Here is a 12,896-nt window from a genome sequence, read left to right as displayed (position 1 = left end):
AGCGGCTAAGGAAGGACCCTGAGATCACACTGCCAGCAAGGGGGCCACATCAGAGCCCAGGCAGCGTGGTTCCAGGGTCTGTCCTGTCCCGCGTGAATGTGCCATGCGGGTCGCACACCTGCTGCTCTGGGGCTTCTAGAGTTCAGTGGCGGAGCGTCTCCCAGGACACATGGTCTTGACAAGCCGAGACTGTTAGGGTTCTCCTCACACACGCCCCCCCACCCCCACCGTGGCCACTCGTAGGGTATACGTGGGGCAGCTCTGCCCTCAGGTCATCTTACAAACGAGGAGGGCGAGCCGGGGAGGAGAGGCGAGATCCCGGGCCTGTGCCCTCACCCCCCTGCCGAGTCTGCCTGCGAGCGCGCGCCCAGCAGCGCCTCCGACAGGGGTGCCGGAGCTGCCGCCGCCCGTCGGAACCGTGGCCTGCCCGTGCCGGAGCCGTGTGCGCTCCCCTGCACCCTGGGAGGACACAGGGGTCGGTGGGGCGGGGCCGGGCACCCACCGGCTCGGCGTCCACGAGGCTGTGCCGCCGCAGCTGCTCGTACACCCGGCTGCGGAAACGCTCCATCTGCAGCTTCTTCTCCTTGGCCAGGTCGTAGTCCTCTCTCTCCACCGCGCAGCGCTTCTCCACCTCGAACCGCCCGAGCCGCTCCCCGACCTGAAGCACACGGGGGCCCTGCCGCTGCAAACGTGCCTCCGCCCCCCGCCGGTGTGCAGCGAGGCCCGGGGCACGGGGCTGCCGCCCGCCCGCGGAGCCTGCTTGGGGGGGTGGGGGCGCTGCGCCCAGGCCCCGCGACCGCGGCCGCGCTGGCCTGCACTGCGCAAATTCTCGGGGACAGGAGACGTCTCAGCGCGTCTATCCCTTTAGGACGGCCGTGTGGCATCTGAGGACGGCGTCGAGACAAGCTAAGCGTGGGCTTCACTCACGTTTCATCCAGGCGCTCATCCGTCCCTAACTTTATTCTGCTGACCTCCTCGGACCCACACTAGTGTCTAAAGCTTTCAGCGACCTACGCCTCTGCTGCGCCAGTGGTCAGGACCACTGGGCACCTTCTCCCACGCCCGAGCGAAGACCGTCCTCTCCAGGAGCAGTACCTTTTGCAAATCAGCAATAGCTTGTTTTAGCTTCTTGGCGTAGTCGTAGCGCTCCTTCTGGACAGCTTCACGTTTCCTCTCATCGAATTTCCGGATGATCTGGGCTACTTCTGGATCTTGGTACATGTCAAAAGCTAAGTCGTCGAGTGGAGAAATATAGTCAGATTTCCTAAAGGAAAAAAATGAAGATTTTAGAGCTAACTTTGCCGTGGGGGCGAGGGCGGTGGTAGAGAGAGCCCTCTGTGCTCCTGCTAGGGGTTCGGTCGCAGCTGTAGCAGCCCACACACCTGCTCCCGGGGCATTCCTGCCGAGACAGTGGAGGCTCAGAAAAATCAGGAAGGGGCCTCAGGCCACCCAGCTCTTACGGGCAGGCATGTCTCCTGGACATTAGTTAAACAGCCCCAGGGGCATCTGAGCCTTTGGTGCAGTCATTCTTCCGTAAATACTTTGAGTGTGAACTCTGCCCAGCTCTGTTCTGGGCATCAGGGATGCAACCGTGCCCATGAATCCCTTGTAGGCTAGGGGAAAGCCCAAGCCAAAGCAGACTGCCAGGCCCCATCCTCAGAGAGGCTGACTCGGTGGGTCCCGGGTGGTCCAGGCGTCTGCATTTGGCACCAGCACCACAGCGACTGCACCAAGATGCAGGCAGGCTACACCGCGGCCTCAGCTCAGAGGTCAGGCTGCGCAGTATCCCAAGTCCTGGGAGAGCAGAAAGGTCCTCCCAGCGGCCGCAGCGCTACTTAGTGACCCGAGCAGCCCGTTCCTCATCGTCTCATTCCTCCTTCCAAATCCTACAGCGGCCGCAGCTTTCTCCTGGGCCTGACGGCGCAGCGCCCGGCTCAGCGCCCTACAGCAGTGCGAACCGAGGACGCGTTCCAAGTCTCCGCCTGCCGCACCAGCTGCACAGAGTAAGCCAGTCGTTGGCGGTGACGTGGATACCTTTAGATACCGGCAAGTCTCCACGGCAGTATTACTTATCACAAAAGATTCGGTTGTCTAAAAATGAACTGAAACAGGACCCAGGGTGACATCGTTTCTCGGAACGATCACACGTTCCCCCCAACACTTCCGGACTCCTAGAGATCAGGACATGCATTAGAGCAGCTCCACCAGGTCTGGTGGTGGGCTCAGCCTCCGCAGCTCAGAACATCAGTTAATCTCACGAGGACCAAAGAGCAACACACTTGGGTACTGGCACAAGGTTAACCATTTCTACCAGAACACACACTGTACTTCTCAGTCAGAGTTACTTCGCCTTCAAGTCCTAGGGATGAGAACAAAGACTTCATTATGAAAACGCTGCGCAGGAAAACGCGTCATCGTCCAGCCTGGGACGCACAGTTCCAAGGCCTTGGCAGCTTCCCCAGAACAGGTCTTGCTCGACTCACGAACGCCCCCCAGCGGTGGCCCTGGCTGGGCCCCACACACAAGCCTTCCACAGCCCTGCGGAGGAGTCAGGACACACAAACCGCAGTCGGCCTGTCCCAGGGGCCAACTTGATCAGGAACTCGTGGGGCATGTGTGGGGCCGCACTGCCCTCAGCTCATTTAATCAGAGTCCGAGTGACCCGAATGACCCCCACGGGAGACCCTCAGACTGGCTGCTGGGTAGGCTGCCCGCCGTCCGCCGCTGGAGCTTCTCTGAGGGCAGAGCCGAAGAGCTGTCCCAGGGGTGGGGCTGACAGACGGTGGGGACAGTGTGGCGGTCCCCACCCAGACAGGTAAGGAGGGCACTGCTGTTACTGCCAGGCACAGGGAGAGGCTGCGGGAGACCGAGGGCTGCGTAGGGGAGAGGTCACTCTCCTCACCATTTTATACACGTTCAGGGACAGTCCCTACTTCTCAAGCCCTCCCTACTGACAGCCACCCGTGGTAGCCAGGCTGGAGGCCCAGGGAGGCTCCACAGGAAGCAAGACCGTCCAAACCAATGGCAAGGTGATTCACTCTGAAGCCGGGCTCTTGCGCTTGCAGAAAACATGGAGAGATTCTTTCTGCGGTCATTCTGGAGCCACTGGCTGTGCCAAGTGTGCGAGCCAGTGGACAGTGAGTCCTGCTTCCGGGGGAGCCTCCCCTGGGCCTGCAGCCCGGGCTTCACGAGGGCACCAGCCCGAGGCAGGCAGGAGCCACACCATCACGGGGCGGAGGAGAGTGGGGAGGGCTTAAGTGGACATCGGATGACGCTCTAGTGACTGATGATCTGGGTTCACCGATTCCTTCCATTCTTGCCTGTGACGGGGCTGTGCCAATAAAATATCACAGGATGGCAACAGACCTCTCACCCGCACGGAGGAGCCCTCAAGCAGGACGTGAACACACAGGAAATGGAGCGGTCTCCGCTGGGCCATAAATGCAGCTGTGCTAAGTCCAACAGTGACCTTAATCTTTAAGAGTCTTTAAGGCAATCCCATCAGTGGCTTATCTAGTTCCAAACGGAATTCAGAGAGTCTCAAACCCGCAATCCTCTGCAGGTGACTCACACTTCGGCCCCTCTGAGGAGAGTCCTAGGAGCGATGGCCTTGTGGGGAGACTCTTACCCAGTACAAGTTCCTTCCAGAGCTGGATCCTCGCTGTTGTGCCCCAGGTAATGGTCAATCAGCTTCTCTCTAGAGGTCTTTGGGAGAAAAAACTCTGCTTAGTGTCTCAGAGGAAAACAGGAACAATGTGAAACCTGAACCAAGAGGTGGTGTGTGATATAAAGACATCTGCAGGCTTCAAGAATCCTAGTCTTTGGAGACACAGTTAAAATTTTTTTTTTTTTTTAAAGATTTTATTTATTTGACAGAGATCACAAGCAGGCAGAGAGGCAGAGAGAGGAAGGGAAGCAGGTTCTCCGTGAGCAGAGAGCCCGATGTGGGGCTCGATCCCAGGACCCTGAGATCATGACGTGAGCCGAAGGCAGAGGCTTAACCCACTGAGCCACCCAGGCGCCCCGACACAGTTAAAATTCTTGAGTAAAATAAAGCTTAATACGCTACAGCTGCCAAAAATTATCAGCTAGTTAGTCAACCATTTCATAAAGATTTTCACACTTTTTATGACAAAAATAATCAATCCTCTGTTTTTAGGAATACATTTTCTTCTTTAAGAATGAAACTCCCCAAACTTACAATGTTGCTTTCATCACCAAAGTCCGCAGGGTCTCCGATGATATTCACTGCAACCAGAGCGACCTAAGAGAGAGGGAAGCGGGGGAGATTAAGTGTGAAATGCTCGTGGTGACGCACACCTTTACTGCACGCCGTGTGCCCCCCCGTCGCAGATGGGATGACGGGCACCGAAGCGCATTACCTGTGAAATGTCACGTTAAACGTTTATCGTTACTAGTTCTCGTAAACGATGTAAGTTAATGTTCTAGCGCCTAATCGGATGGTTATTTCAACATCTAAAGTACGTTAAGATGGTCACGGCTCACAACCTCTCCGGTTTTAACAGAGCATCGCATGGAACCGTCGCCGCAGAGTCCAGCATGGGGTCCCATCTGTTCCACGTCGGAAAACCGGACAAGGGACCGAAAGCCTGCGCCAGCACGGCTCAGTCTGTCTGGGTCTGTGGCTCCCCTTGAAGGCGGAGGACTCCCCTTCCCACACGCTCCCTCCCTCGAGCATCAGTGCGGCCAAAGTGAGTGACGGTGTGTTACTGTGGGGCCGACAGTCTTCGGGGTTGCGGTCGCGCACTGCGGCGGACCGAGCCATGGAACCGCACCTCAGAGCTGTCCCCAGCTCACATGCTGGCTGTGCAACTCTGGTTCGGGGACGGCCCTCCTCTTACGGGGGCGGGGGGTGCTGTCAGCGGGACGTGACTGAAGACTCTGCTTCGGACACGACTGTTTCTACCACGTGAGTCGTGACGAAACAGAACTGAACGACGAGAGAAAGGAACGGAAAAGTGGCGCAGGAGGCGGGGAGAGACAAGAGTGAGAGCCCGGAGCCGGGCTGCCACCGTGAAACCCCAGCTCCGAGTCCGTGCAGGGGATTCGTCTTGTGGAGCGTTAGCGGGTGTGTCCAGAAGAGCGTCACGTCACAGAAACACCACCAGCTGCGGAGGTAGTTCTAAGTTTTCAAGTGGACACGGTACAGAATTGTAAAAAGCAGCAGAGGATGTGACTTGAAACCTGACATCACCGTCTCACGGCAGATCGGATCCTGTCCCTCACGCGAAGGCCCTGGGTTGGGGCGACCCGCCAGCCTGAGCGCCCCCCGCACCTGGGTCGGCCCGGCGCCCGGCGTGCCCCCTCGCGAGGGGCAGCGGCTCGTGGGGGCACGGCTCCCAGACGGCCTCTCACTCCTCCACAAACGCCAGCAACTTAACCGAGATCTGCAACGCCGCTGGCTCCCCGCGACGCTGTGAGGAGGTGGGTGCGGTCACGGCGAGGGCGCGTCTCACCTGGTTGTATACGTTGTACTTGTTGACGTGGTTCTCGTGAAAAATCAGCTTCAGGAACTGTCCCACCGCATCCACGTAGACGGACTTCAGCTCCCGGGCTTTGCAGCCCGTCTTCTCGTTGTCGCAGAGAGAGACGTAGCTGAAAGGGACAGCACACGCCCGAATCACGCGGGCGGAAAACGTGCGCGCAACGGAACTGAACTCAACCGGTTTCAGTCAAAGTCAAGTCCAGGACGGAAACGCGTGGGGAAAAGCCCGGAAACTGTAGTCTACCCAGCTTTCCGGCAACAAGTTCTGCATCTGAAGAGCAGAGACGGACGCTGCGGTCACCGACAGCGCGGCTTCCGAGAGCGTCCCCGGAGGCAGCGGCTCAGACCCACCCGGGAGCCTGGCCCAGGACTGACGGCACAGGCGGGCCCTTCGCTCCCGCCGCTCGCACATGCAGCGTCAGGTTAAGAGTTCCCGTCACGAGCCTTCCGTGTCACCTACCCGAGTCTCCGGAACCGCTCGGCCTGGTAGGGCACGAAGTACTCGGGCAGGCTCTCGCTGACGTAGAACTCCACCTTGCTCGCGATCATGTACTGGTGGGCCAGCAGCTGCAGCTTCCTGATCCGACACCTCTCCACCATCTGAAGAACGATTTCTTGTGGAAACTGGCAAAACCTGAAAGCAAACACATGGGGTCTCTCGCAGTCCGCGCGGGCTCCCAGCAGCGGGCACGGCGCCCCGCACGCCGCCTGGCCGTCTGCAGGGGCCGAAGCTCCCATTCGAAGTGGATCTGCCTGCCCCACCCCCGAGGGGAATCAAGCTTTGGGCAGCTGGAAAATGGTCTGAAATGAAACGGTGTGCAATGACGTTCAGCACGAGACAGACACACCGTGTTAAGTGGCTGTAGTGGTGGGAAGGGCAGAGCCAAAGCGCTCCGTGCAGGAACCCACCGGTTCCGGAAAGCCACTTGCTCAGGGACTCCGAGTGGGGGTGTCTACTGCGCGAGCTCAGGGGTCTGCAGGAGAAGGCCGCGATGTGCACGGGCGAGCTAGTTCCGCCCCCTAAGTGACAGAGCACATTAGCAGCCTGCATGAGAACGGGCTGGACAGCCAAAGCGCTGGCTGCGGGAGCTGATCATGGCTGAGCCACAGAGCACAGCGCCCACACGGCGGCTGCTACGCGTGTCGAGCTGGCAAACGCCGCATTGTTAGAACAGTGGGGCGCTGAAGGCCCGGGAGGGGGCCGCAAAGGACAGAACAGCTGCCCAGGGCCCAGCGGCCTCGTGGGGGGGCCCACTCCGGCCCACTGGCCAGGCTCCCTCCCCTCTCCCTCCACCACCTTCCCCAGCGGCCCCCGCCTCCACCGAGAATCCACCGAGAAAACGAGAAAACGGGCCTCGAATGGGGCTGCCTTCACTGCTCCCTGAACGGACCAGCTTTCCTGCCGGTGCCCCATCCCCCGCTCCCTCCCCTGGACGGCAGCAGAGCCTGCCTACCCCCACCGGGGCTTTTCCCTCCCCATCACACCCATCAACACACAAACACACTCTAGAAACCCCACTTTAGGAAACCCCTCCTGTGAGCCCACACCCTTCTCAGTCCCATGCCAGCACTTGGTTGCCCTGGCAAAACCTGCGCTGTTCTGTCATGCACCCCCTCCCCAGCCCTCTCCAGGGCACTTGGCCTGTATCTCCACAGCTTACTCTTGCCAAGGCCACCGCTGCGCCCCACGATGCTGTGTGCAAGTGTACTTCCTGGTCCCGGCTTCACGTAGCCCACAGGCCTGAGCCCGTACGACCTCTGTCCAGGCCTGCACTGCTCCTGGGCTGGGTTCCAGGCTCCTTCCCCTCCCTACACTGACCCTGGCTTTAAAAACCTCCTGCTTGTCTAGGAACCTCGACTAGACCCCAGGTCCAGGCCCATCACTGAGCTGGTGACTGCCATCTCCGTGCGGACACCTGAGAGGCACGGGATGTGACAGAAAAACAAACTCCTGGCACCAGCCACCCTCCTCCACCCGTGGCAGCCCGTCTCCTCATCCCCCTGCTTTGCCCACTGGGCAGTGGCCCCAACAGCCCCCGGGGCCCTCGTCACCCACTGCTGCCCAGCGAGTCTCACAGCAGCACGACAGAGAGGAGGGGAGAGCGCACGGGGACACCAGGCTGAGCGCAGGACGGTCTCTGCAGCCGCCGCGTCTAACCGGGAGTGCGCAGGGGTGCTGGGGGAGGGCGTGCGGTGAGGAGGGGGTGGGTGAGCGCAGATCAAGTGGACTCTCACCCCAGAGGTGGGGCTGCCTGGAGTTATCAGAGATGAAACGCTCCTAAGAGATGCGCCCGGGGCAGGAGGACAGTGAGGACAGGCTCGTGACACGAGCCTCCTCAGTCCCCACGGCGGTCAAGCGCAGCCCCAGGTGCATAAGGTATTTGCTGCCCTCGAATGCTGCCCAAGTCCGGTACGACCGCCGGTGAGGTCACTCCGGGCACGAAGACACTTACGGATCCCTCCAAAGTGGTTCAAAGAAAACCATGGACAAAATTTGGAAGTTGTATGTTTTTTAAGATCCTTCAAAAAATGGGTCTAGGACTGTTATTCAAATGTCATTTGAAGAGCTCAAGCATGCATCACAGCTGTCCTTCAGGGACACTAAGAGGTGACAGGACGGTGGGGAACATGAGAAGCAGGGACTGGGAGGGACCACACCGGGACGGGGAGCCGGCCTCACGGGCGGGGAGCCGGCCTCACGGGCGGGGAGCCGGCCTCACGGGCAGGGAGCCCGAGCAGGCCCCTGGGCTCCTGAACACCCAGGACTCTACCCTTGGCGAAGACCGAAGACCTCTCAAAGAAGGCTTACTTTCAGAGAAGGTCACAGAGACATACTAACTAGTATCCCGTTACTGAAGCCGGGGGCATTTGTAAAGGCATACAAATATTCCAGACAATCGCTAGAAAGAGACGCTCTTGGTTGAAGTTTGGGGTTCACAAAATCTCACACAGGAGCACAGCTGTGACACCGGGGGGCCTGGCACAGAACGTGCATGGGACAGGAGACCCAGTGGGCCGCCAGGGAAGCTGCCTAACAGCCGTGTGCAGTCCCTTCTCCCTGTCCTCTGTGGCATATTTCTTAAGTGAAGGTCAGTTAATCTTTTAGGGATAAAGCCCCCCGAAATTTTCTTTAGAAACATATAAAGATGGAAACAACTCAGCCCATCACCGCACAGACAGCGCGTGGTTCTGAGGCCCGAGTTGAGACACAAAGCACAAGTCTCAGAGGAAGGCAGCCCGCCGCCCCGGCCCACGGCCCCAGCCTGGCCCACCTCGGTGACCTCCACCCGCTGACGGTTGGCGCGTGGATCATTAGTTCCCGGGCGCTGAAGCCGTCTTCATGTCCAGAGGAGCTGACGACAACGAAGCCAATCTTGTGAGGCATCCTGGGCACTGGGCTGGGTACAGGACAGGAAAGACTTCTTTGAGACAGAGGAACCCGGTAACCTTTTACAACAAACACCGAATGTGTTGGCTCAGCCTTGCTCAGAGACAAAATCATCCCCAACACACCAGGATTTTCCCACTGCTTTGAAAAAAGCCAGATTTTTGGTTTGAGTGTTTCTCCTAGGAGCCTCTACCTCTACTTAAGGTACCATTTATCTTGACTTTTTCCAAATGTCTGTCCTAAAAACTTGACCAGCGTTGTGGGTTGAATGGTATCCCCTCAAACAGGATGTAGTCCTAACTCCCACCACTGCGGGTACGAGCTTTGTCGGAAACAGAGTCTTTGCAGACGTAACGGGGGGAAGACGAGGTGGTGCTGGAGTAGGTGGGCCCTGCCCGGAAAGCAGGGGTCCGTCCGAGACACAGACAAGGAGACCAGCCCAGGAACAGCCAGGACTGCGGTCCGCACCAGAAGGGGGACGAGGCAGGAAGGACGCTCCCATGGAGCCTTTACAAAGAGCAGGCCCCGCGGACACCTGGAGAGCAGGTTTCTAGGCTCCGGAGCACATTTCTGACGTTCTAAGGCGCCCACTTTGTGGCACTTTGTTATGGCAAAACCGAAGAGTTTTGTTAAGATATAAGCACCAAGTTTTTTACGTTAGTTAAGAAATGACCGTAACCAGTGTGCTAACAAGTTACACAAAAATAAGGAGGAAAGGAGTTTAATCAACAGCACGGTAGCTGCTGGATGCAAACGCGCAGCCCGAGCAGGGAGGGCGCGGCTAGGGGAGCTCCGTGCCGGGGGAAGAGATGGGCACCCGGGGCCTGCGTGAGGCACTCAAACACCGGTCGGATGAGTTTTCTGTGTCATTGCACCCGTCCGGTCCTGGCTTGAGAACAGCACCTCAGTGGCAGTTTCCGCCGGCACTGCTCCCGGGCCGGGCCAGTCTGCGGGGTCCGCGTCCCACCTCAGCGGCTGGTTCAGGGGTGGGAGCGCGGGAGGAGGACCCGAGCTAGACCCGTGTGGCTCCGCCCCCTGGACTCCGCTGGGGCTACAAGGAAAGGAGAAGCCTTCTTCTTCTTCTTTTTTTAAACAAGATTTTATTTATTTGACAGACAGAGACCACAAGCAGGCAGAGAGGCAGAGAGAGAGAGGAGGAAGCAGGCTCCCCGCCGAGCAGAGAGCCCGATGCGGGACTCGATCCCAGGACCCTGGGATCATGACCTGAGCAGAAAGCAGCGGCTTTAACCCACTGAGCCACCCAGGCGCCCCAAGAAGCCTTCTTCCTGCTGAGGCTGGAGCTGTAGAGTATTTCTGGGGGGCGACTGGCGGCTACCAGTGGGGGGGTCTTGCCAGAGAGCAGGCTGACACGGGGAAACAGCTGCCTTGGGAACCCTGAGGTTCAGCCACATTTAAGGCCCAAATTACTTGTAAACTTCTGGTTATTTTCCAGTTCCTGAGCCAGTCAAATCCCCTTCAGCAAGCCAGTTTGAGCTAGCTTTGCGTATCTGCAACAAGAAGAGCCCTCACTAAGACAGAAAATAAAGAATTTTCCAGCACCTTCTCTGGGATAGGCCATACCATCAACTGAAATCCTGAATAGCAGGGACCACAGAAACTTATCCTGCACGATTCTGCTTATCTTAATATCCCTGATGCCTGATCTAGAACGTTCCCTTTCATCCAGAACCTCCAACGACCTACACCAATACATGAGTTCCTGGCTGGTACCTGCCACGGCTTCTTCGAGCGTCTGAACAAAAGCATTACTAACAGAGTAACAGCCCGTTATTAAAGGCGGTAATTCCTGACACAAGCGGGACAGTGTCACACAGAGCAGAGGAACGCGGAGGTAACTGCACTCGGAACATACAGGAACGCAAGCACCGAGAGGGAACAGTGAGGCTGTCCACAGGCGGGCTGCCGAGCCCCACCCGTGCTCCCAAGGGAACGGGATTTGTCCTCCACACCCGCAGCTCCTCCCAGAGCCTGCTTTCAGCCCGGACGTACCCTGCGTCTCCTCCTCCCCACGTCCACCCACCACGAGCCAAGTCCCCTCGGTCCTGCCTTTCAGATGACGGATTGTGACGGAGCCCACCGTCTTCTCTAGAGCATGACCACCACCGTGGCCAGGTCTCTGCACCCGGAGCACCCCCCCAGTTGTCCTGTGTTCCCTCTCAAGCCCAAGCAGGGCCGGCCGCATCCGTGTCGTGACGCAGAGCTCCTGACGGGCTCCTGCCCAGCGCTGAAGGGCCGACTGTGTCCCAACCCACCTGCTCTCGGAATCCCCAACGCCTGCCAACCTCACGTCTGTCTCTCTGCTCTGAGTTTCTCAAATCCTTCGATCGCCTTTAAGAGCAGGGCCCACTGCCTCCGGCCCACCTTCAAGTGAGTGGGCGTCTACTAATATTTTCAACTGCAGGGGACGAGGTCTCTTGGCATTCTAGAACCTGAAATACCACTCGAGTCGCCCGCTCGCGTGTGGACACATTCTCTTACGCCCACTCTGGCTCGCAGGTGGTGCTACCTTTAAAGCACTTACCGTGCGCCGGGGACGGCCCTCAGCCCTAGACACCCGCTAACACCTTCGTCACGGCTCTGACACAGGTCTGTTGTCACAGGACCCGAGAGATGTGGGAACGGAGGCCCCGGGAGGCCCTGTTCGGGGGGAACGGCTGGGAAGCCCCGCAGGCACAGTGCCTTCAGCGGACTGGGAGCCAGGGTCTGATCCTGACCAAACACTCAGTCTAAGGTTCTCAGACTCAGAGCAGGACCTCTGAAGTCCCAACAGAGGCGTCCACGGGATCGCGCCCACGAGAGCCTCCTGCCTCAACAGTTCAATAACAGAGAGCGGGCATCTGGGAGCCCGGCAGGAGCCAGGCCTGGGCGCCGCAAGCACAACCTTTCCGCCTCACTTTAAGCAGCCGGGAAGGATTCCTCTCTGGCCGCCCTCTTCCAGACCCCTGCCACCTGGACCCCAGCGTCCCTTTTGGGAGAGCCTCGGGGGTGTTGCAGGCCGCTGGCCCGGCACCGGAGGACACCGCCGTCGGGCTATAAAAACCACCGCTGACATTTTGGGAAAAATCAAAGCTCTCTGGCAGACTCAGCGATTAGCCAGCGGCCGGCAAGCTGCTGTCCACGACGTCCTGGCTGCCCTGCTCGCCCCTGCTCGGCCTGCGCCCACCGACCGGGCCCAAGGCTTCCGTCGCGCAGGCGGCGGGCGCCGGTCAGTCACGTACCAGGACGGGGCACCCACGAATTAAGCCCGAACACCCCCGCAGCTTGGCCACATTTGGCTACAAGACGAGGAGACAAACCCGCGTCCACTCTTCTCTTTGCGGAGACCCGAACGGGACACGAGCGAATACCGTCCGGTCAGTGGCCGCCGAGCCCGGCGAGACGGGGCCCGCCGCAGGGCGTGCGGGAGGAGCCGGACCCGCACCCGGCGGAGCCACACCCGCGCGCGGCTCCGCCGGGGTCTGGGTCAGCGGAACAGGGAGGTCCGGACGCGCTGACCCGACCCGACGCTGAACGCGGCGCCCGCTGGAGGCCTCGGCACACCGGACCTGCGGCGGCGCTGGGCGGCGCCCGCCCCCGCCGGGCTCCCGGCCCCCGACCGCGCCCCGGGCCCAGCCCCCGGCCCCGACCCCGCCGGCCGCGCCCACCCCGCCGGGCCGCGCATCCCGGGTCCGCGCGCGGCCGGGGTCCGGGTACCTGTCAGGACCGAAGGCCCGCCCGGACCTCGGCGCCTGCACCGTCCCAGGGCCCTTCGCTGCCCCTCGGCAGCGCCTGCCGGAGCTCAGGAGGCGCCTCCTCCGCCGTCCTGTACCCCCGAGCCGCAGCGGCGGTGGCCGCCGAGGAGCAGCCCTGGCCTCCCGCGCCCAGCGCCAGGGCCGCCGGCGCCGCTCTCATGACAACCAGGCCAGCCCGGCCCGGCCGCGCCTGCGCACAAGGCGGAGCCGCGCCTCCGTTTCCCCGGACCTTCTGGGAAATGGAGTCTCT

The 12,896-nt window shown here is 60.0% G+C and overlaps 1 protein-coding gene across 4 annotated transcripts in view; it reads right to left on the bottom strand.

Annotated features, from left to right (window-relative positions):
* CEP104 (centrosomal protein 104) overlaps positions 1-12,888 on the bottom strand; it is a 35,068-nt gene extending 22,180 nt beyond the window's left edge. The window contains exons 1-8 of one of the 4 annotated variants that reach the window (XM_032302778.1): positions 12,609-12,888; positions 8,779-8,904; positions 5,967-6,140; positions 5,478-5,616; positions 4,202-4,264; positions 3,629-3,705; positions 1,096-1,264; positions 503-658 (exon numbers count right to left, since the gene is read on the bottom strand). In XM_032302778.1, coding sequence (XP_032158669.1) covers positions 503-658; positions 1,096-1,264; positions 3,629-3,705; positions 4,202-4,264; positions 5,478-5,616; positions 5,967-6,140; positions 8,779-8,891 — 891 coding nt within the window. In that variant the 5' untranslated portion in view covers positions 8,892-8,904; positions 12,609-12,888. Of the gene's footprint in view, positions 1-502; positions 659-1,095; positions 1,265-3,628; positions 3,706-4,201; positions 4,265-5,477; positions 5,617-5,966; positions 6,141-8,778; positions 9,977-12,608 lie in introns of those variants that run through there. The other 3 variants (XM_032302777.1, XM_032302776.1, XM_032302775.1) reach the window with 3 other exon arrangements.
* Positions 12,889-12,896: the final 8 nt, after the last annotated feature.

Source organism: Mustela erminea, chromosome 10 (assembly GCF_009829155.1).
Source record: "Mustela erminea isolate mMusErm1 chromosome 10, mMusErm1.Pri, whole genome shotgun sequence".
Classification (NCBI taxonomy): Eukaryota; Metazoa; Chordata; class Mammalia; order Carnivora; family Mustelidae; genus Mustela; species Mustela erminea.
Note: the sequence above shows the minus strand (reverse complement) of the source record. Positions and strands in the feature narration are given on the sequence as shown.